The sequence below is a fragment of the Heteronotia binoei genome, chromosome 8 (assembly GCF_032191835.1).
Source record: "Heteronotia binoei isolate CCM8104 ecotype False Entrance Well chromosome 8, APGP_CSIRO_Hbin_v1, whole genome shotgun sequence".
Taxonomy (NCBI): Eukaryota; Metazoa; Chordata; class Lepidosauria; order Squamata; family Gekkonidae; genus Heteronotia; species Heteronotia binoei.
This window is the reverse complement of record NC_083230.1, coordinates 99,782,757-99,806,297: the sequence shown is the minus strand read 5'-3', so window position 1 is coordinate 99,806,297 and position 23,541 is coordinate 99,782,757. Positions and strand designations below refer to the sequence as shown.

The window sequence follows — 23,541 nt, the reverse complement described above, 5'->3', positions numbered from 1 at the left end:
CTGACCTAATGGCTGGTCTGGGCTGGTTTTCACATGGAACAGTATGTGAGACAATAAGATCAAATGAAATAGTAAAGCATAGCGATTTGGTACAAGAGACTAGATGAAAAGGAATATTTCCCATGAAATATGGTTTTCTCCAAAGCAATGAAGCAAAACATTGTAGTTGATGTATTTATTTATTACTAAGTGTGAGAACTGTGTAACCATTACCTTTTCTATCACATTCCAATGTAACCTTAAAACATATATAACCTCTGTGTGTGACCTAGGTACCCAAGGAAAAACTTGTAATGTTTCTCCCCACATTAAAGCTTTGCTTTTCCTTTCAGACTTGGTCCCTTTGTGTGTATTATTGGTCCTTATTGTTAAAACTGATTATGGATTTCTCTTCCCTTCTGGGATACATGCCTTTGGCACTATTAGTCCGTATTTTTGCATAGAGAACTCAGAACAAATTTTCTTACTGAATTTCAATGAAGAGTTGAGTGTTACCTTGTGTGAACTGGAGTACTGCATAACAAACAAGGATATTATACTCTCAGATGACAAGTGTGGAAGGACATTAGTGAAATCAATATTCCATTAGAGATACAGACTCCATTAACTATACATCAATATGACAGATTATTTTCCATCAGTTCTGACATCACTCCTGTGTATGTATTTTCCTGGATCTCCATGATGTAGCTGTTCTACTCACTTGGATCTTTGTCATGGTTGTCTTTTACAGTGAGGTATTTTGTGTAAACTTGACTTGCACTGGTCCTCTATCCCTGATTATTGCTGCATTGCTTTTATAAGGTTTATAGACATAGTATAGCTCTCAGCAGTTAAAAATATTACAGAGCCATTGCTGGCATCCATAGGGTGAGATGTTGTATCAAATTAAGTGAAGATGTAGAAGTCTTTAGAAAAACAAAGCAAGGTATGTAGAACAGAAAAATTAACAGTGATATAGTTTTCCACTGTGCTGTATTGCATCTTTTCTAGGAGAAGATTGTTTTGCACAATTAATGTAATCTTGAGCTATATTAACTGAATTGTCCTAGGTTAAACTTCAATCCTGACCTTGTTCATTTTCAAGCTACCTTTTTGCTAAATCTTGATTTTCAACTTGTCTCATTGGTCTTCCTACCTGTGAGATGCAAATATTTCTAATCATTACTAATCTTTACATGGATACTTGCCCTTCTAAACTTCATGCCTGCAGTGAATTTAGAAGAGCGTAACTCTGCTTAAACTGGACCTGTTAAAAACAAAAAACACCCAAAATATACAAGATGATATATCAAAAACAGCACTGTATTGTAAACTGCAAATTGGAAAAACTACCTAAGCCCACAATATGAAAAAACAAAAGTTGTAAACAATATTCAGTATACCAGTAGCAAGTGTGTAAACACACATAAAAATAAATAGGATAAATATAGAAATATAGGAAATGACTATGGATTGCAAGCCAAAATCCATTTTGAGTTGATCTTCATCGAGCCATCCTGTTTATTCAATTTTAGAACAGCCACTCAAAAATCAGTGCCAAAACACTTGTGTCAATCTGCTGAAAGCCTGTTTCAAGCTAGGCAAAAATCCCCACCTTTCCAATATTCTCCCTTGTCATTAATATTGTCATGTAAACAGATGCATGCTTTAGACCAGTGGCCCCCAACCTTTTTGGCAATTTTTTCATGGACTGGTGGGGGGGCGGCGGCACTGGGGGTTTTGCCACTCCAGGCTCCCCCCTCCCAGTCCACATCCCTGTCCCCCATGGGGGTCTTTAAATGGGGGGGTTGAGACTGGGGCTATTTCTGCCTCCCCCTTCCATTTAAAGATCCATTTAAAGAGTCTATAAATGAGGGGTAGGCTAAGGTCACAACAGCACTGTCCCTTCTACTGGTCTGGGACCCTGCAAGGGGAGGCAGCCTTGGAGTGAGCCATGCTGCCTCTTTAGCTCAGGGCTGCTCTGCCTCACTCCGCGGCCCGGTCCACGGCCCGGTGGTTGGGGACCCCTGCTTTAGACCCATACATTGTAGGACAGTGTTAGATGCTGCTGCTGTTATAAATCTCAAGTGTTTTAAAACCATAATTCAAAATATGAAGAGAACATTTTGTAATAAGATGAGAAAGGAAAACAGTGATGGGATGTAGTATCGTAAACTATGATGAGATATAGTACTGTAAATAACTATGCTGAATTATTAATAAAGAGCTAGTGTGGTGCAGTGGTATGACAGACTAGAATCTGGGAAACCCAGGTTCAAATCTTCACTCTGCCACAAAAGCCTGCTGGGTGACCTTGTGCCAGTCACATACTCTCAGTCTAACCAGCCTTACAAGGTTGTTGTTGTGAGGATAAAGTGAAAGAGAGGACATATAGCATTTATGCTGTGCCATACTGAATACAAATTGTTCTGGCAATAATTGAAATAGGTAATTTCTGACTATGGAAAAATTGAATTTGGCATTCTATAATGCTTATGTGGTATGTATTCACCCCAGATTTCATATTGCTGCTTATTGTGAACTTTCTAAATTCTTCTACTAATTCTTGACAAAGGGTCACAATTTCCAACACATATTGGGGATTTTCATTTTCTTAAAGGAGAGAGAATATTTTTAACAGCCCAAATAGACTGACAATTAAATGTTACATTTCTTCATATTTAAGTACCACAGTTGTTTTCCATGGACAGTTATAGTGTGGGCTTTTCAACAGGGCACTATTTTGTAAAGTGCTATGTAAGAATATTTAGCATAATTTCCTTTCCTTACTAAAAAAGCCAAATGCCTAAAGGCAAGCAAGAATAGATGATGACTTGCTCAAGGTCACCTAGCACTTTCAAGTAGCTTAATTAGATATTGTCAACCGGTTTTTGGAGGATGCCTCCTTCTTCCAGATTCCAATGACTAGGCAGAGACATGTGGTTCAGAGAAACAGCTTTAATTTTCACTTTATTAAGTACAAAGTTCTAAACCTAATATAACTCTACAACTAATACCTGCCCTAATGGCCTACTTGTTAAAATCATACTGATTTGGCTTACTAAGATTCTAAAAATGCTTTTTACTTAATATATTTTAAACTTAACCCATAAAGAATAGAAAGCAATTAAGACAGATCTTTAGCTCTCATTTCAGAGTTGCTATGAAGCTTCAAGAGGAAATGGCACTCGCCGCAAACCACAGACAAAGGCCGGAAATTGCCAGCAGAGAGATAGGTACACACTGTTTTAATAGGTCAGAGGAGCGGTGGGGGCTCCTATACTTGGCGTCTCTGCTAGTTACTCATTTATCCTTTTGCTCATGCTAAATATTGATTCTGCCTTCGTTTCCTAGCAAGACTTAAAGCAAATGAGAAGCAGTTTTGTTTATCTTGGATTAATAAGGGCTAAGATCTATAAGGGAACAGTGAGAGGGGCTGGATCTGCAACAGATGTTATACTAATTATTGACAAGCTTGCAATAGGAAGCGGTTGCCCATAAACCGCAATAGGAGATTAACTTGCAGAGCAGCTCAAATGTCAGGCCAGGTGTGCTATGTTTGCGGAAAGCATGGGGGGGTCCTTTTTCTTCTAAGTCTTATCTTGTTTTATATGTTTGAACATGATTGAATCAAGAAGAAGGTGGGGGCTCTCTGACTCCTAGTAGCTGAAACAAACTGCTAACAATGCTTCTATAAGAGATGCTTACAAGGGGGCTTCTTGTTGCCTCATCTAGTGTTGAATATATGTTTTATATAGAGAATATGATAATTTACTGCTTCTATTACTTTTAGGAATATATGCAAATTTTCATATTCACTCTTTGTCCACAGCAATTGATGTTTGCATAAGTTTTGCTTGATATATCTTGTCTTGAACCAGATACACAAGGACGGTCTCACCTTTTGCCATGTGTATTAGGTATCAAGCTGTTCACCTATGCAGTTAGATATTTTTTCCTATCCTTCTGGGTGGATTCAGTCCATTAATTCACCCAATTTCTGTGGATGTGCATTGTTAATAAAACAAGTGATAGGTCATTTCAGACCCCTCTGTTCTGCTATGGCTGTCATCAAATTCCTCCCCCAGGACTGCTCAGTCTATAGCCCAGATACTGCATTTCCCCAGAGAGCAATTTCCTTCTCCTTTACATCCCAGAGCAGTAATGTGTCACCAGTTTCAGCAAATCAGCAAAACAGTTTTAACCCTTTCCTAACTGAATTAACATTGCTTTTTTGTTGGGGAATTCCTGAGCCTCAGGCTCCATGAGAGTTCAATGGGCTGGATGGAGACTGACTAGAGACCGAATCTTTTTTGAGGAAGAGATAAAGACAGTTGTCCCACACTAAAACTATTTTTTGAACTCTGGAAAAATGTAGAAGAAAAATTGTAATGCATGAAATAACAGCACAAGGACAAACCCAATAACTTCGGTAGAGTTTGCTGTTTATGACTCTGGTTGCAAACACAGTAGAGACAATAAATAAATACCTCAGATAGATACATGTAATTGGAATATATTCTGTCTGCCTGCCAAGACCCACACAGAATCACTGGGAATTGTTGGCATGCAGCCCAAAACAGGGAAAGCAGAAGCAATATATACCTTTCTGTGGTATATAGCAGGGGTGGCCAAAATTGCTTAATGTAAGAGCCACATAGAATAAACATCAGATATTTGAGAGCCATAAGACATGAACATCAGATGTTTGAGAGCCACAAATAGATGCGGAGAGGTGGAAAGAAAGCAACTTTAACTTTAAATGCATTTTCCAAGCTGCCAGCTGACTTGGCTTAGAGAAGTGATTTAAAAAGACAAAGACCTTCTCAAAGCTAGTCAACAGGGACTGGGGGCTTCAAGAGTCACACAATATGTGTGAAAGAGCCACATGTGGCTCCTGAGCCGCAGTTTGGCCACCCCTGGTCTATATACTCAAATGTAGATGTCAATGGGGAATGTGACAAGCATGACAAGACCTACTTCTCATAGTTGATAGTATGAACTTTGCCCAGTCAGTTGATTATCTGTGAGATCAAGAGGCTCTAGATAGCTTTTTTATATCGTGCAGGGGGTTGGACTACATGACCCCGGGGGTCCCTTCCAACTCTATGATTCTATGATAGGAAGCTAAGGAGCCTCACAAACTGATAATCTATATGTTTGAACTCGAGCCTAATATCCTTGCTCTTGGAATCTCAGTTATGCTTATATGTAAGGGCCATAGGCAGGGAAATGCTTATTTGAAGGAATATAGCACAAGCCAGACTGCAAAGACTTGTGGGATACTGAACCAAAGAATAGATGTTAAAGTCAATTCAAGATGATGCTTAAAAAGGCCTAGTTTCATTTAGGAATAAATTCTGCAGTGCTTTTCAATATTTTTTTTTTGGTTCACACACACAATAAGTTATGAAAATAGCATTTGTAGCTAAGGTGTTCAGCGTGCTTTTGAGCCGTACATTGCTCTCATGGTAATAATTAAGATGGAAAAAATATTGGTGACCTTTATTATATCTATGAGAAGCAATTACTCCTATCTTAACCCTTGAATTTGAATGTCTTGTAGCATTCTTATTCCCATATCAAATATTAATATACTTTTAAAAATATTATCTTCAGGTTTTCTATGATCTCTTTTGAAGATAGGGCTACCGGGTTGTAACCTGGAGGATTGCTTCAGTGCTCTTGAGGGATGAGTGAGAATGCAGCTGTTGCAGCTCCCAATGCAGCACCTCCTGTAGTCCACAAAAATCTCAGCTAGCTACCATGATAGCTTTTGTCCCAGCATGTCAGGTGGTGGCAATATCCAATTACAACATGTCTCCAAGCAAAACCTCTGGAAGATGACATCACTTCTCACAGCCTCCCTCCCATCGCAGATCACAGGTTCCCATTAGAGACCAATTAACCATCATCCTTCTTCTGGCCTTGAGGATGATAAGGAACCTGCAGGCCAGAGAGCCAATTAATAACACCTGCTGGTCATCCCAGGCCCAAAACACTGTGCACATCAATCCTAGGGGGGAAGTGAAGGTAGAGAAAGTGCTTTGCTTCACAAGGCATGTGTTTTGGGGTTTTTTGAAATCTTTTGAAAGCCCTGTAGTGGCATAAGAAGAGGAAATAGTAGCTAGTGGAGGGAAGTGTGCTGAAAACTACTGTGAGCTCCATTTCTAATGTAAATGCATTTGTATTCACAGTTGCAATGCATCCTTGCTGTGTGGAATCCTTGCTGAATCCTCGAACAAAGAATCCTTGCTGTCACAAACCTAATTCACCTGTGATGAAAAAGTTAAAACCGGCTGCCAGCTGGATTCTAAGTGTCATTCAAAGTACTAATTTAATCTCTTCTCTGAGCAGTCTTGGGACCAAGATACCAAAATAACTGCTTGCTCATATGGCAACCAATACTCCCTCTAAGCTGTGGAGTCTTGTGAGCAAAAATTCTATTTTGTGAGCTACTGGCATTAAAGTCGTGAGCTACTGCATAAATTAGTTTGCTCTGGGGCCATTTTTCTTGAGCTAAGACAAAAATGTGTGAGCTGGAGGCTTAAAAAACTGAGCCAGCTCACACTAACTCAGCTTAGAGGGAACACTGATGGCAACCATAGATGCTTTTCAGGGACCCAGCTCCAGTTGCCCCAGCCTTCAGAGAGGAGAGAGGTGGCAACTGGGAAGAAGCCTTTTTGCCTATAAGTGCCCTGTACCATCCAGTGTCTTCCCAAAGGATGTTTGGTGCTCATCTTCATATTAATTTGTTGTCTGGTGGAGCTGATTCTGCTTTCTTGAGCTTCTGATACACTATCACCTGATTTACTTTTCCTGGTATCTTTGTTTTTGTAGGTTTTACTACTTCTGCTGTTATTTCTAGCTTTTAAATAATATTTCTTTTTTTTCTTGGTTGTATATATCCTGGTTTTGTTTAGATTCATTTCTACACTTGTAAGCTGCCCTGAGCGTTAATGGAAAGGCACTGTTTAAGTACATTAGTATTGATGCTTTGCTGAAAGTGTTATAGCACTTAGAAGAAAACCCAACTGTTTTAAAATCAGATGCAAAGGATGTGCTGCATCTTTATTTAATATAGCACAATACATTATTTTTATGTCCTTCAAGGGAGTATGTAGTATGTCTTGTTAGCTTCTGGTCTCCATTTGGCAGTAATAATGATGCAGATTTAATCAATAGAATGTCATGTGTAGAGAATTCTGTCTCAGAGCAAGGAATTAGTTTTGGTGATCTTTGGATACTTCCCAGCAGGGGTTGTTTGGTAGAAAAATAGGTGGTGGAGCTCATCCAGGGATTGTTATACAGCTGCACCTACTATTCAATGGACAAGGTGGGAAGGAGGAGGTGCAACTCTCAGAAAAGTTCAGGAGCTGTGCTCCTGTGAGCTCCTGCTGAATCCGAGGCCTGCTTCCCAGTGTTATAAACTCTGATTCTGATATGGTCCTTTAAGAATTAGTAATGGTGCAGGCATAAAATGAACTGCATTTCCCCCAGTTCGGCTTCTGAGTGCCTTTGAAGTATATTGTACTTCATGACTGATTTGATGGACTTGTATCTACTTTTCAAACCTATTTGAAGGCTCCTGAAGCTTTAATAGTCAATTTTCATCTCTGCAATTTTTAATCAGGAATGATTTACAATGTACAATTTAAGACTGCTGGTGATTTAATTCAACATCACTTGAATGCAGCCCCTGATTAGGATTGGTCCATATTACTTATTTTTTTATCAGGAAGATCTACTGCTTTAAATGGACATTCTTCATCATTGTACAAAATCAAAGTTGCATAGTTTAATAAGTAGTCTTTTTTTTAAAGAACATTAGCACTCTGTTGAGATTTATAGTAGGGATAGGCATGAACTGGCTCACAAACTAAAGTTTGAGAGGAACTTTGGCCAGTTCATGGTTTGTGAAGTGAAGTTTGTGGCAGGTCAGCTGGCTGGAATGACAGCTCTTGGGAATAGCAGAACTGTTAGGGGCTGAAGTGGCAGCCCACAGAGTGGAATGACAGCCCCTGGAAGTAGCAGAATGACTGTTAGTCATTCTACTCCCAGAACTCTTCTTTTACTCCCTGGTGATGTCAATCCATTCTGGAGGCTGTCATTCCACCCCCAGAACAATTCTGCTACTCCCAGAGGCCATCATATCACTCTATGAGGTGGCATTCCAGTGCCAGTAGACTTCTCTGTCTCCCAGGGGGCTTCTTTTCAATCTGGGGTTTTTCATTCTATTCCTAGGACACTTCTGCTACTCTCAGAGGCTGTCATTCCATTCTGGGGGCTGTCATTTCACTCCCAGAACACTTCTGCTACTCCCAGTGACTGTCATTCCACTTTGTAACTTGTCATCCCTGCCCCAAAATAGTTCTGCTACTCCCAGTGGCTCTTATTCCACTCTGGAGGCTGCCATTCCAGTCCCAGTAGACTTCTTCTACTCTCAGGGACCCCCTTCCACTCTGGGTTCCATTCTAGTTCCAGGACATTTCTGCTACTCCCAGGGGTTGTCATTCCACTCAGGGCGGCTGTCATTCCAGTCCTAGAGCACAAATTCTATACCAGGAGACCATCATTCCACTTTGGAGCCTGTTATTCCAGGTCCAGAGCAGTTTTTCTAGGCGCAGAGACAATTGAAAATCTGCTCCACATTTTCATTGCAACTATTTTATGTTGTGATTTATTTCAGTGGAGCCTGTACAAGTCAATTGGCATTTCTAGTTTCCATTATCTTCGATGGGCTTTCAGTGGGCAACCCTGCCATTCCTTTTAGAACATCCTTCCTGCTGGGCTTGCCCACCTGCTTGGAGTGTGATTCTGTGCTCCATGTCAGCCCTGTTGAGCTGGCATTGCTATACTGGCACTAGGTTCTGCTGGGCACTAGTACATTGCACTGGTTCTGCTGGACTTACAAAAATGTCGTACACCTTCAGTTTCTACTGCATAGATTCTCGGGGATTTTGATTCTGTTCTGCTGGGCTTCCATTGCTCTTGTGGGTTTTTTTGCTCCATTGGAAACAATGGAAGATGGGGGCACCTTATTTTGTGCGCTATAACTTGTACCCCATAAGTCCAGTCCTCACCAAACATGGTGAACAGGTAGAGGAGACTCAGCTGGAGATCCCCTGTGAGTGTTGTGTCTCTAGCACACCTGAGGGCTGTTCTGTCTTGTCACAAACCTCATGAACTGAATGAGTTTGTTTAGCACCAAAAATTTTGTGATGGTTTGTGCTTCTACATTTTTCCAGAGATTTTATAGAAGAGGTGGATGCCTGGTTCGCCCAACTGTTGAGATATATCAAAGGAAATTATTACCACAGCTGCTATATGGAGCGCCAGTGTGGGCCCCTGGTAATCTCCACCCTCTTGAAGTTTCCCAGAATAAATTTACGCGTAGGCTTCTTGTGGTTCCCCCTTCAACACCTTTGCCAATTACTAGACTGGAGCTATCTCTACCTCAGATAGCTTAGAACTAAATATTACAGGGCAGATTGGGTTGTCACTTTTAATAAATAACATTAGAAACAATAAAACCAGATCAAGGAATGGTGAAAGAGACAATGACAAATTATTCTGTTTGTCTCTTCAGTACATCTTTGATTCCATGCTTAGCATTTAGATGAAACAAGAGTCCCACTTACTTAGTTGAAGAAGGAACAAAAGTCACACTTATTTTACTACCTCTTGTTTTTCCATTCTATAAACTGTCATTTTCTTTGCAAAAACTACTTAATCTTTTAAACTTCTTCTGTTAAATAAATAAATTTTACTAGTTAGGGTTGCCAGTCTCCAGCTGGTAGAGATCAGCTACACTGAAGAAAATGGCTACTTTGAAAAGTAGACTCTATGGCATGGTACCATGCTGAGGCCCCTCCCCTCCCCAATTCCTGCCCTCTCCTGGATCCACTCCCAAAGTCTCCAGGTACTTTTTTTAACAGAGGCCTGACAACCCTATTCATAAAGTTTTTCAGCATGCATGGTTCTCCTTCTCCATTTTATTTTCACAATACTGTGAGGTAAGGAGAGTGAGTCAGTATTTGGCTGATATCAAAATGACAGTGAGTCATGCTGAAGGTATCAGGTTCTCCACCCCTGATTGTATGTGTCCAGAAAATTTTCAGAGACCGAACATAATTGGTTGGTGTGGGACAAAGAGGCGGCAGTGGTGAAACATGCCCTAGAACAGAGGTGTCAAACATGTGGCCCAGGGGCCAAATCAGGCCCCTGGAGGGCTCCTATCAGGCCCCCGAGCAATTGACTGTCATCTGCTTCTTTCTCCCTCTCTCTTGCTTCCTTCCACATCTCAGCTTGCTTTGCCAGGCTTGCTCAACTGCACAAGGGTGTTAACTAGTCCAAGATCTCCATGTGATATTGTGGCAGGTGGTAGGTTGGAAATAAGTATTATTAGGATGGTTCTGGAAATACGTATCAATATATAATGCAAGTAGGATTAGAGTTAATAGACAGGTAGTAAAATAGAAAATTGCTTACAGAGGCGTGTAAGAACATTTGATTAGGTGTGAAATAGGCTTGTAGTTAGCAAAATGGGGAACTAATTACAACATGACTTCAACAGGAATAGAGATAAGCTGTACTTTGGCCTGAGGGCAAGCCCTCTTGAAGGCTGTTTACTGAACAGGAAATTGTGCTGCAATGTATCTTAAGCCATGTATGGAAAATCCCAAAATGTTCCATTTGTACCCTAAGATATTTCCCGCTAATGACTCATTTCCAGTTTGTGATGCTTATAATCATATGATATCTGCTGATGTATAACTTTGAGATAGTATAAAAGCTTGTACCTTTCCTGTAAATGGCACCAGACTCATAGTTTTGGGCAAGAGCCACTTGTGTCAGGTCCATGCCCATGTACTCCAATAAAGAGAAAGCTGTTTTCCTGATTCCGCCTCAGGCCTCATCTGTCATTGAACCAGCTATTAATTGATCATTGCAGGGTCTTCCTGCTACAATATCAGTGTGGGAATTTTAACCTGGGTCTCCCAGATCCTAATGTGGTACTAAGCACTACACTACAATATAAAATCCATCTGCTGTAAAGTTAGTCTGCCTTGTCTACCTAATTGTTTCACACACTAGGTTTAACTTTAAATGTAAAAAGAATTAACATCACAGAACTCAGCTATTGCCTTATCAGCACATTCTCCCACCTTGGTTCTCATGCATAGTCTCTGGGGCTCTCTATTCTGGAGGAGAGTTTATTATTGTATCAGGAATAAAGTCAGTTATAAAATAAATAGGGAAATTAAGAACATAAGAAAAGCCATGTTTGATCAGACCAGTGTCCCATCCGGTCCAAAACTCTGTGTCACACAGTGGACAGACCCAGGTGCCATCAAGAGGTCCACCAGTGGGGCCAGAACTCCAGAAGCCCTGCCATTGTTGCCTCCCCAAGCACCAAGAATACAGAGCATCACTTCCTCAGAAGCAGTGTTCTATATGTTATGGCTAAAAGCTACTGATAAATATGCGCTCCATATGTTTATCCAGGCCACTCTTGAAGCTGTCTATGCTTATAACCACCCACAACTTCTTGAGCAGTGAATTAATTCCATGTACATGTTAATTACTCTTTGGGTGAAGAGTTACTTCCTTTTATCTGTTCTAAGCCTACTGCTCATTAATTTCACTTAGTGCCCATGAGTTCTTGTATTGTGAAAAACTGTGCAGTTTTTTCTTTTTTTTCTTTGGCATGCTAATAAAAAATAGGCCTGTGTTAAATGGCTCATCTTTATGGGCAAAACGACTCAATTGACAAATGATCTTGCGGGGTGGAAATAATTGTGAATGAAAAAACTTACCACTGAGCTTGTTTGATTTCTGGTAAAGTTTGCAACTCCCTCTTCTGGTTAACCTTCAAATGTCAACAAGTATGCCTGTCTGTATTAAGGCTTTAATGCCATCTAATTCACCTGATGAGATTTCAGTTTAGATTGCTTGTCATTTACTTTTCATGTTGGCATATGACTGCATTCAGATATCAGAATCAAACTGAACCAAGCAAGATATTAGATCCAGGTGGGTAGCAGTAGAACAAAGTTTGAGTCCAGTGGCATCTTTAAGACCAACAGAGTTTTATTCAAGGTATGAGCTTTCATGTGCATGCAATCTTCTTCAGATACAATGAAATGGAATTTACCAGTCCATACATAGAAGGCAGCGGTTGAACAGCAAATTAGCATACAACATAATGAAGATGTTTTAGCAGATGCAAACAGGCACTGATCTGGATAGCCCAGGCAGGCCCAATGTCATCACATCTCTGAAGCTAAGCAGGGTTGACTCTGGCAATTACTTCCTGCATACAGTTATATATGTGAAGACAGGCAGGTTAAAATATCTTCAGATCAGCAGTGAGAAAGTCCTTGGCCCTGATGGTATAATTGGGCTTTGCTGGGAAAAATTGTCCCAGATGGTTGTAAGCTAACTTTACAGGAAAACTGGATTCCCTGACTAGTTTAAGGCAATCAGGAACATTATCCAAAAGATATTTTCAAAGAAGAGCAGATTCCTCCCTTCCATCTGAGTGTAGTTAAGTCAGATCATTTGATATTCAGAGGTGTGACCCCAAGGTTTTCATCTTGACTTGGGAACCGCTTTCTCCAATATTATTCTTTAATGCTTCGATGGCACATCAGGAAACAGACTATTGCTTTAAATTTACGACAGGGCCAAATGCTGATGCTTAAACTGTCAGATTGATTGATACAGAGGTGACCATCTCTCTTGAAACATGGTTAACTGTTTTCTTATTTTAAATTGGATTTTAAAAATAATCAAAATGCTATCTAGCAGCTTGCTGACTATGGCTGTATAGATTTTGCAATCCTTTGGTAAGGCAGCTAAACTGAGATATTATTGCATATGTTTAGAGGCTTGCAACGTTGAATTCACAAGGTTCTAAATAAACCACACTTTAAAATCACCATGGTAGAGTTGTGTAATTAAGTATTTGTTCCTGTTTTGGACCATATTATATGTAGTATATGTATTTTTTCCTGGTTTGGTCAATATATGTAATATAACACATTTTCTGGGAATAATATAAATAACAATAGCAAGAAGATGGATTTAATCGGCTATAACATTCTTACTGATGAAAAGATGGCAAAGGAAAATATAGGCTCGTATGCTCGACCTGCTGGTGGCTTGGGGCATACTGACTGACTGAATATTTGGATTTTGTCTCATTCCTAACCAATACTCCCTCTAAGCTATGGAGTCTTGTAACTGGAAATTCTGCTTTGTGAGCTACTGGCATCAAAGTTGTGAGCTACTACATAAATTAGTTTGCTCTGGGACCATCCTTCCTGAGCTAAGGCAAAAATGTGTGAGCTGGAGGCTAAAAAACTATAAGCTAGCTCACACTAACTCAGCTTAGAGGGAACATTGTTCCTAACCATTGTTCATCAACATTTTCGTTATCTTCCAAATGTTTTGACATTCCTAAGCATAGAAGGTTTTTAACATTGTTGTTTCATAAATCCTTATTTTTCTCTTGCAGGCATTTGGACAGTCCTTCTCAATTCACCGCAAAGTTGCTGAAGATGGAGAGACACGGGAGGAGACACTCCTCCAGGAGTCGGCATCAAAGGAAGCCTATTATCTGGGGAAGATCTTGGAAATGCAGAATGAGCTGAAACAAAGTAGAGCTGTTGTTACCAATGTTCAGGCAGAGAACGAACGACTGACTGCTATTGTGCATGACCTGAAGGAGGTAAATTGGTTTGTGAGAAAAAATATGGCATGTGGGCAAATTGAAGTTTCTCCTGAAAGACAAATTCTTGAAATAACACTAAGAATTCCACCACAAATGTTGCTGTGATTCCAAGAAAAGATACAGTATTCTAAGCCAGGGTGTTTCACTTCTTTGTTCAAGACACAAGCCCATTTCAGTCATTATGATTCTGGTGCTCTTAGCTCTCACGCTGTGTAATCTTCAAGGTATACTCAAGCTGCCATTCTGTATGAACAAGGCAGACTTCAGTATGAGTGAATGCATAACTTACAAAATCTGGGTTTCGGACCAAATGTACCCAAAGGTGTTTTTTTTTAAGTAGGAATGCACAGGAATGCAGTTCCAGCTGGCTTGGTGTCAGGGGGTATCCTAATATGCAAATGAGTTCCTGCCGGGCTTTTTCTACAAAAGGCCCCGAATATACCAAATGTACCAAAGCTGGGAAATAAGTTAGTTATGTTGTCCTTGAGCCAGGGGACGTACATGTATGTGGTTTGCACATTCACACACATATCTGCAACTCTGGACCTCTTGGAACCTGAGTCTTTGTATTCACAGATTGCAAACTGGTGTGGTATTTTCCCTTAAAATAATAAGACTATTGTTTTAAAAGAGTTAATTTTTATTAATTTCAAATGAATAGGTTGTTAGAGGCAAGACAGAAAGGAAATTTTAAAAGCAGTTGGTAATCAAAACATTTGGCAAGTCATATATCTACATTGGTAAGTCCTAATTCAACGATTACTAAAATCTTTGATATGTCTCATTCATTTTATTTATTTATTTATATTTTATTTTATCATATTTATATCCTGCCCTTCTTAAACAGGCTCAGGGCGGCTAACCACAGTTAAAACAACATAATTAAAAGCAGATATACAATAAAAGTCATTTCATACAATTTACAGTCCATTCATGGTTGACCCATGAGAGAGTTGCATGGATGTATATGTGAATGAAAGATAATGCAAAGAAGCAGCTTGGGGATCAGAGAGGCAGAGTTATGCTGGGGACCTGGACCAAAGGGCAGTTGATAAGACCTAGAATACCATGGGATCTGGAGAGGGGCTTTGGGAGAGACAAAGGAAGGCCCTATGGTAAGAACTAGGAACATTATTGGAGCAGTGATAAGGAACATCTTGGGGACCATGTATTGTTGCGGGAAAATGACCACAGACTGGAACCGCAGGTTAGGTTGGAGCAGATTATTTTATTTAGGTGCTGAGCCTAGGCGGGTCTGGAGACCCAAAGCAGCTAATCTAACTTCTGAGGGCTATACAGAGATTATATACCTTTTGTACACACATGGGTGTCACAAAATAACTTCTTATCTCACTGTTTAACTCCTACAGTTTCCAGGCACAGGTGATTGGCTTTCTAGTATTTTCTGTTAACGTAACACCTTTTAGCAATCAAGTTTATTTAACATGTTTCCTGCTTGCTAACTTTTGCAGTTACCGGTTTCCATGTCCCCTTATCTAAAGCGTAGGGCGTCATGGAGATTTGGCTGCCTTTTATCTATCTATCATCTGTTTTTCTGCATGGGAGCAAATTAATGGTACTTGACCTTTAATGGCATATTTTCTTCTCCATTTCTACCTCAGTATCAAGAAACTGGCCTTGTCTATCAGTTTCTTGACTTTTCAAACTTTGAGTCAGGGTTTTGAGCCTAGACAAACTACAGAAGGGATGAGATGGAGTCAGACTCAGGTACAGATGAGATCATGGGTCTGCAAGCTTCAAAGATGAGACTCAAAAGGAGTTTTGCACTCACTTTCCATCTCATTAGCTCAAAGAACTCTGGCGGGGGTGAGGTTGGTTGATAGTGAGTATGTGCCAGCTGCAGATGTACATGGTCATATGTCTTAGCAAAACACCTGATTGGCTGAACATGATTAAGTCATGTTTTCTGACTGAACATGATTAAGTCAGGCTTTCTGGCATAAAGCAAGATAGTTCATTCTAGTTTGAACCTTCAGCCTTACTGTCTTTTTGCCATCCTTTTTACTGTAGGTTGGGCCTTGTGTGGCTGGAATACCTGCTTCTGGGATTATGGATTTTGACATTCTGTTCTAGAAGTTCAGTCTGACCAGGTAACATCTGGGTCAGAGGACTAAAGCCTAAATAAGTATTCTAGGGTAATTATTTAGTTTTTATTATTTCATTCTTTGCTTTGCACCATATTTATATACAGCAGGGACTCATTTGCATATTAGGCCACACCCCCTGACATTAAGCCAGCCGGAACGGCATTCCTGCTTTTAAAAAGTCCAGCAGGAACTCATTTACATATTAGGCCATGCCACTGACATCAGCATTATTTCACACAGGGTTTCTTTTTTTTAAGGAAAAAGCCTAGCAGGAACTTGTTTGTATATTAGGTCACACCCCCTGACACCAAGCCAGCTGGAACTGCGTTCCTGTGCGTTCCTGCTAAAAAGAAGAAGAAGCCCTGTATACTTCTATATTTGTATACTTTTGCACATTTCTTTTAATAAACTTTATGTATACTTCCATGATGTTGTTTCAGTTTTGGGGCTTCAGTCTTGTGTTACTCTGGAATGTTTGGCTATAGCTGCCAAAGTATTTGTTTTTGGAACTGAACCTGAAAGGATCTTATCTTGTAAGGTTGAATTCTTGATTAAATCCAGGACTGAAGACTTGGTTCCTCAGGTTCGTTTAGAGGGGCTGGTAATGGCTTGTTTCCTTGGGCAGTGAGGATTCATTCCCCAGTCTTGTGCATTTTGCTCTTGACCTTCATCCAAAGCCTTCTTATGGGACAAAGGGGCTTTGACACCGTGTGTCATAGTGAGAAAAAGAGGGTAAAATTAAGAAAAAGGGAGATATTAGATCATAGCTACTGGTCTTGAAGAGTGCATGTTGTCACCTCAGTGTTGGAAGTCGGCTTCCACTAACCTGAAGTGCACAGCTAAGTCCCAAAATTTATATACTTAATTTCCTATCTTTGGGTGTGTGTCCTGTGATTGTGGAGTCAAATCAAATAATCTCATTTACTAGTTTCAGGATTCAAGAACTTGTTTCTTTAGCTAGTATTTCTTTAGCTAGATATTATGGTTAACTAAAATATAATGACAGTATTTGCTTACAAATGTGTTGGGATTCAGGTTGTAAGTTTTTGCCCTTGTAATTATTTTGGGAAGAAGACCATTTTTCTCTTTTTGAGGTGTTAGACATTGTCTTAAGAATTGCAGAAGACTTAAAAGCATTTTTGTCTTTTGTTGTTTCAAACACTGACAATTCTTATATGGCTGGAGTCTGAAATGGTCTTAACAAGTGAGGCTTGCTTGCTTTTAGAATGAACTTTCCCTGGCCTTTTGGCTCCTGCTCTCTGGGTCCACAAACAAGTGTGGGGTGCTTAGCTACCCCTTTTTCTATGTTCTGGGATGGCCTGAGGCCCTACATGACTGTAGGTATGCCCAGGGCTTTTTTTTGTAGCAAGGACTCCCTTGCATTTTAGGCCACACACCCCTGATGTAGCCAATCCTCCTGGAGCTTACAGTAGGCCTTGTAAGAAGAGCCCTGTAAGTTCCAGGAGGATTGGCTACATCAGGGGTGTGTGGCCTAATATGCAAAGGAGTTCCTGTTACCAAAAAAGCCCTGATATGCCAATATAACATAATTGGTGACCACTTATATCAAGAGGGTAACTCATGCTTGTGATATAGGGGTAGGGGTGCCAAAATCATAATGATTGCATTTCGACACCACAAAAAACCAAATTGTCTCTGATAACCTTAAACATAGATTGTTGCTCTTCTTAAGTACTTGCTTTGCTTCTCAGCCCCATCTCATCATGCATGCAGTACAATCAAAAGCTTTTAGATTTGGAAAAGCTCATGGTGTACAGTTAACTTTCAACAAACTAGCATTCTAAATCTAATTTCAGTTTAGAATCCTGCATTATGGATAGAAGTATGGGAGGAGGCATAACATATCTGTTGTTACTTTTCAAACTAATGCCGCCACCACATGGTTTAGACATGGGCAGCACACGTGCTGCATATGGAGCTGGCATTGGTCTGGTACGGGGCTTGCATTGGCAGGGACACAGCAGGAGGTTGGACACAGCAAGAGGCACCTCCTAGACCTGTGCGGCTGTCATCTGAGTTCAAGATGATAATAGCTCAGTTGGGAAGAAGCTCAGGAGGCTTGTGGGACCTCCTTAACAGCAAACAACAGTGGGGTTAGGAGCTCATGCCACTGGCAAGGCTCAGAGGCAGCAGACTTGTAGAGCACATGTTTTAAGGTTTTGTGAAGTATTCTACTAGACATTAGCCTGGATGTGATGGACTGAAGTCTTCAGGAGTTGGACCTTAAAGACTTTACAAAGTTCCTGCAACACTTTGCTCATGAAATTAGTGCATTGATCAGTTAGGATGGCCTTTGGAATTCCCACCCTTGAAAATATTGTGAGCAACACATTAGCAATTGTGACTGCCCCATACCTTTCAGAACCATTGTCTTGCGCTATCTGGTGTCAAAACCAACTACCACCAATATATAGGTGTGCCCTTGGCCAATTTCTGAAGTGGTCCTACCAAGTCTACCTGTTCAAAACGGGTGTTGATGACAGGCATTGAGATCAGGATCCAGGACTAGCCTTTGGTTGTATGAGGTGCAGTATCTCCTGACTTTCTTTTGGATGCCATCACATAGGCTGGCATGGAACTGCTACTGTATTTGTAACAGCTATTTGAACAAGTGGGCATGTTGGGTGGCAACCTGTTGCCAGTGTTGGTGTTACTCCTGTACCTGAGCCCCCTGCTGTTCCCCAAACCCCGCCCAACAGGCTGAGATTTTCACTCCAGGCCCCCCTTGCACTTCACTGTGGCTTGGCTTGCTTGCATTCTCCACCGCATCAGGACATCTTAAGTGTCTTCTATGAGCATTAGGGTGAGGAGCCCCATGGCACAGAGTGGTAAAGCTGTAGTAGTTGCAGTCGGAGCCCTCTGCTCACGACCTTGAGTTCAATCCCAATGGAAGCTGGTTCAGGTAGCCGGCTCAGGTTGACTCAGCCTTCCATCCTTCCGAGGTCAGTAAAATGAGTACCCAGCTTGTTGGGGGGAAAGTGTAAATGACTGGGGGAGGCAATGGCAAACCACCTTGTAAAAAGTCTGCCATGAAAGTGTTGTGAAAGCAACGTCACCCCAGAGTCGAAAACGACTAGTGCTTGCACAGGGAACTACCGTTACCTTTTACCTTTATGAGCAGCAGAGAGTCACTGAGACTAAAGTATGGTGTAGTGGTTAAGTGTGTTAACTCTTATGTGGGAGAACTGGGTTTGATTCCCCATGCCTCCACATGCACCTGCTAATGTGACCTTGAGGTCACAAGTTCTCACAGAGGTGTTCCTCTCAAGAGCAGTTTCTGTCAGAACATTCTCATCTCCACATACCTCACAGGGTGTCTGTTGTGGGGAGGGGAAGGGAAAGCAGATTGTAAGCCGCTCTGAGATTCTTTCAGGTCATGAAGGGCAAGGTATAAATCCAATCTCTTCTTCTAAGTAGTGCTCCTTAAGCTTCTCTTTATTGCTGTGAGCAAAGTTCACACAGGTATCCACTCAAGAACAATTCGCTTCACCCACTTGCATTGCCCTTCAGAACCTCATGGCAGGGGCTGGGCCTCTTCCATAGGACAGTTCCACCAAGCTAGTAACCTTATCTTGACCAGGACCTCAGCTTCTCCTTTAGTTTTCTCTTCTTGTCTTCTCAGGCTTTCCCAGCCAGCTTGTCTTTTCTCACCCCTTTCTCTGATCCTGACACCTCCCTTTTTACCCCTGCTGGCCAAAGCTGGCACTGCCTCTCCCTCTTCTGAGCCTTGTTCATGTCTTAACCCCTTCCTTGCCTTTTTACAGAATCATAGAGTTGGAAGGGATCTTCATGGTCATCTAGTCCAACCCCAAGCACAATGCAGGAAAGTCAAAATACATCCCCTCAATCCTTAGCTGGGTTTGCATAGGGTTAGCCAGAGACCCCGGCTCTTCCCTGTACCCCTAACCATTGCTGGCAAACCTTCTACATCTGCAGCTATGCTCAGTTGTTGCTTGGTGTTGATTGTGGGGGCATCTTCTGCAGGTGGTGCACACCACTCCTGCTGGCCCCATGAGGCTCCTACTGGGGTCTGGTGTGGTGCTCTACCCTTTCCTGGAGCAGAAACTGTCTTTTGCAGTTGCAGCCTCCAATTCTGAATCTCTGTTGTAAACACAGTCTTAAATATAGACAAGTTACATTGCCTCAGCAATGAGCCATTGCGTGTTGCTATGTTTATTACCTGCTCAATTGCTGAAATAGCCCCGTTGTTAAAAAACCATTTCATATCAGAACATTTTGTTATGGTTTAAAATTCACCAATGGACTGCATACTTCATAATGAGAACTGTAACTTTTGATTACTCGCTGCAGTTAGACAATTTTTGCATGACTTACAGAGCTATTTTTCAGTCCTTTTTTGTATCTGGTTGATTGCTTATATTGTGTAGAAAAAAAGAAGTGGCTGAAAGCATAGCCTGCAGCCTCTAAATAAGTGCTAGACTTGCATATCATATAAGCCATCTGTTCCTGGTCTGGGTGAAGAATCTCTGCTCCACTGGTTTTGTTCCCTGCCATTATAAAAGTACTTACAAGAGCAAATGGTAACCTAGAAAGCGCCATTCAGAAATTGTATGCATAGTTCAGACCATTGTAATGCTATGTGATAGTTGAAATACTTTCCATTGAGGAAAGTGGACCCTTTCAAATGTCCTCCACTTATGCACTTTCTCTCTTTAATAACTTACACTGCAAGAAAGAAGGCCTCTGAGTAGTTTCATGTAGTTTGTGGATGAGCAACCTACTACTGTGAGCAGAACTGATTCTCCACCCCACCAACTTCAGCAAAGTTGTGCTACTGCTTAACAGCATGAAATTACACCCTTTCAGTAGTCTGATATTCATATAATCTTTTATTATCAAGTACTTGCTTTTTGTAAGTACAAATTTCCTTCTGTGACCAAGGGAAAAAATGGTTTAGTATATTAGAAGATTTTGTTTGTCTTCTTTCTGGTCCTTAATTTGTCATAAATGTATGGGAAGTGCTCTAGATGACTCTTGTCAGACTGCTTCAGAAGTATAAGAACACAATCCATGTGGTGAAAAAACAGACTATCCTGATTCTGGCTTGGGACCTAGTAGGACGGTGTGATTTGAAGAGCGTTGTGACTACTGTGCATCAGTGTTGGCCAGGACAGCGGTAACCACCAGTGGGATATGGCTGGTCTAGGGATTCCAGTGCTCCTGGGGAGGGGGAGGTACGGCGGTGGGAGCAGACAATATAAGGGAGGGAGACCGAGACAGGTCAGTGCTCGCTCTCCCTCCAATCTGTGTCCCATCCCAACGGTGACAGGGAGTAGGGCCAGGAAGAATAACCCGCCTCCGTCATTGGTGTTATGCAATGCCAGGTCCATTAATAATAAGACCTCTGTCCTTCGAGAGTTCCTAATCGAACAGGACATGGACCTGGCATGCGTGATGGAAACCTGGGTCCGAGAGGGAGATACACTAGCCCTCTCGCAAACAGCCCCACCAGGTTATTCGGTCTTTCACCAATCGCGGACTAGCGGGCGGGGGGGAGGAGTGGCATTATTTGTACGTGAGGCTTACTCCCTCAGGGCGCTCCCGGCCCCAAAGATCGAAGGCATTGAATGTGCTGGCTTGGCATTGGAGGCTGAAGAGGGATTGGCGATCTGGCTGGTATACCGTATGCCTAACGCACCAGCCGGCGCCTTACCGTCCCTACTTGAGGCGGCGACGGGCTGGGCATTGGAGCACCCAAGGCTGGTGATCCTGGGTGACTTCAATGTCCATGCCGATGACCCGGCCTCTAGTCAGGCGACGGTCCTGGTGTCATCCATGGCAACACTAGGACTCTCTCAGTTTGTTGCAGCCCCCACCCACCAGGCCGGTCACATGCTAGACCTGGTCTTTGCGGCCGGGGTTACGGTGGACAATATAACCACTGAAGTGGTGCCGTGGTCGGACCACCTCGCCCTTAGGGCTCGTATAGATATGCCACCCCAAACCTGTTTAGGCAATGAGCCTATTATGGCTCGCCCACGGAGCCAGATGGACCCGGAATGGTTCCAATTGGCTCTGCGGGATCCCTGGCCCTCTGGCGATTTCCTCAATGGCCTGGTTGAGACATGGAACTCTCAACTATCTACAGAGTAGGCTGGCTGGAGTGTACCTCGGAGTGGGGTGGCTGGGGTGTACCTCGGAGTAGGCTGGCTCCGTGGTACACCCCGGAGCTGCACCAGCTGAAACAAGGCCTCAGACGGCTAGAGAGGCAATGGCGACGCACCCGTGACGAAGTGACTAGAACATCTTATAGGACGTTTATGAGGTCCTATGAGATGGCAGTCAAGGCCGCAAAGAAAACATACTTTGCAACCAAGATTGCGTCTGCAAACTGGCGCCCGGCACAATTGTTTAAGATAATTCGGAATCTTACCATATTGCCACAAGGCAAGCCAAATGTTAAGGAATTGGAAATAGGCTGTGAGGCATTTGCGAAATTTTTTACAGACAAGGTCCAATCACTCCGCCATGACTGCCCGGCCATATTAGATACAGTGAGCGAACTCGAGGCTCCGTGCGTGTCTTCTAATTCGACCCTGGACTGCTTTGACCCACTCAGCTTGGAGGAGGTTGACAGAATCCTGGTAACTGCACGCCCTACTACATGCGATCTGGACCCAGGCCCCTCCTGGTTAATTAAGGCCTGCCGGGAGGAGTTAGGATGTCCTATACGGGACATCATAAATAGATCTCTTTCAGAGGGCCATTTTCCAACGCCCCTGAAGGAAGCAGTGGTCTGCCCTCTCCTGAAAAAGGCTACATCAGATCCGGCCGTATTGGCTCATTACCGGCCGGTATCAAATTTGCCCTTTTTGGGCAAAATTATCGGGAGGGCTGTGGCGTTGCAGTTGCAGGGTTTTCTGGATGACACTTCCACCTTGGATCCATATCAGTCCGGCTTCCGCCCGGGCCACGGGGTGGAGACAGTGTTGGTCACCCTCATGGATGATCTCCGACGACATCTGGATCGAGGCGGCTCGGCAGTATTGCTGTTGCTAGACCTATCGGCTGTGTTCGATATGGTCGACCATCAGCTGCTGACCCGCCGTCTCGCCGACGCAGGAATTCGGGGGCTAGCCTTACAGTGGCTCTCCTCCTTCCTACTTAATTGTGGGGTGCCTCGGGGGGCAGTTCTTTCCCCAATGTTGTTTAATATCTTTATGCACACCCTTGCCCAGATTGCCCGGAGACATGGGCTGGGTTGCCATCAGTACGCTGATGACACCCAGCTCTATCTATTGATGGGCGGCCGGACCGCCGACACCCCTATAAACTTGGACCGGGCACTGCAGGCCATGGCAGACTGGAGCAGGCTGAGTGGGCTGAAGCTGAACCCAGCGAAGACAGAGGTCCTTTGCGTGGATCGCTGCGGGCTAGGAGGGGAGATCCCCCTACCGGCCTTTGACGGTGCGTCACTGATACCAGTGCGCAGGGTCAAAAGCCTGGGAGTGCTACTGGAGTCCTCCCTGACAATGGAGGCACAGATAGCTGCCACTGCGAAATCCGCTTTCTTCCGCCTTAGAAGGGCGAGACAGCTGGCCCCCTTCCTAGAATGTAGCGACCTAGCAACAGTGATCCATGCAATGGTCACCTCGAGACTAGACTACTGTAATGCCCTCTACATGGGGCTGCCCTTGTGCCGAACTCGGAAATTGCAGCTAGTGCAGAATG

General features: G+C 42.5%; 1 protein-coding gene across 8 annotated transcripts in view; it reads left to right on the top strand.

The window, feature by feature from the left end:
- The window catches only part of BICD1 (BICD cargo adaptor 1), a 153,969-nt gene that overhangs the window by 51,803 nt on the left and 78,625 nt on the right, over nt 1-23,541 (top strand). For all 8 annotated transcript variants that reach the window (XM_060245710.1, XM_060245707.1, XM_060245709.1 and 5 more), the window contains exon 2: nt 13,505-13,717. In XM_060245710.1, coding sequence (XP_060101693.1) covers nt 13,505-13,717 — 213 coding nt within the window. The remainder of the gene's footprint in view (nt 1-13,504; nt 13,718-23,541) is intronic.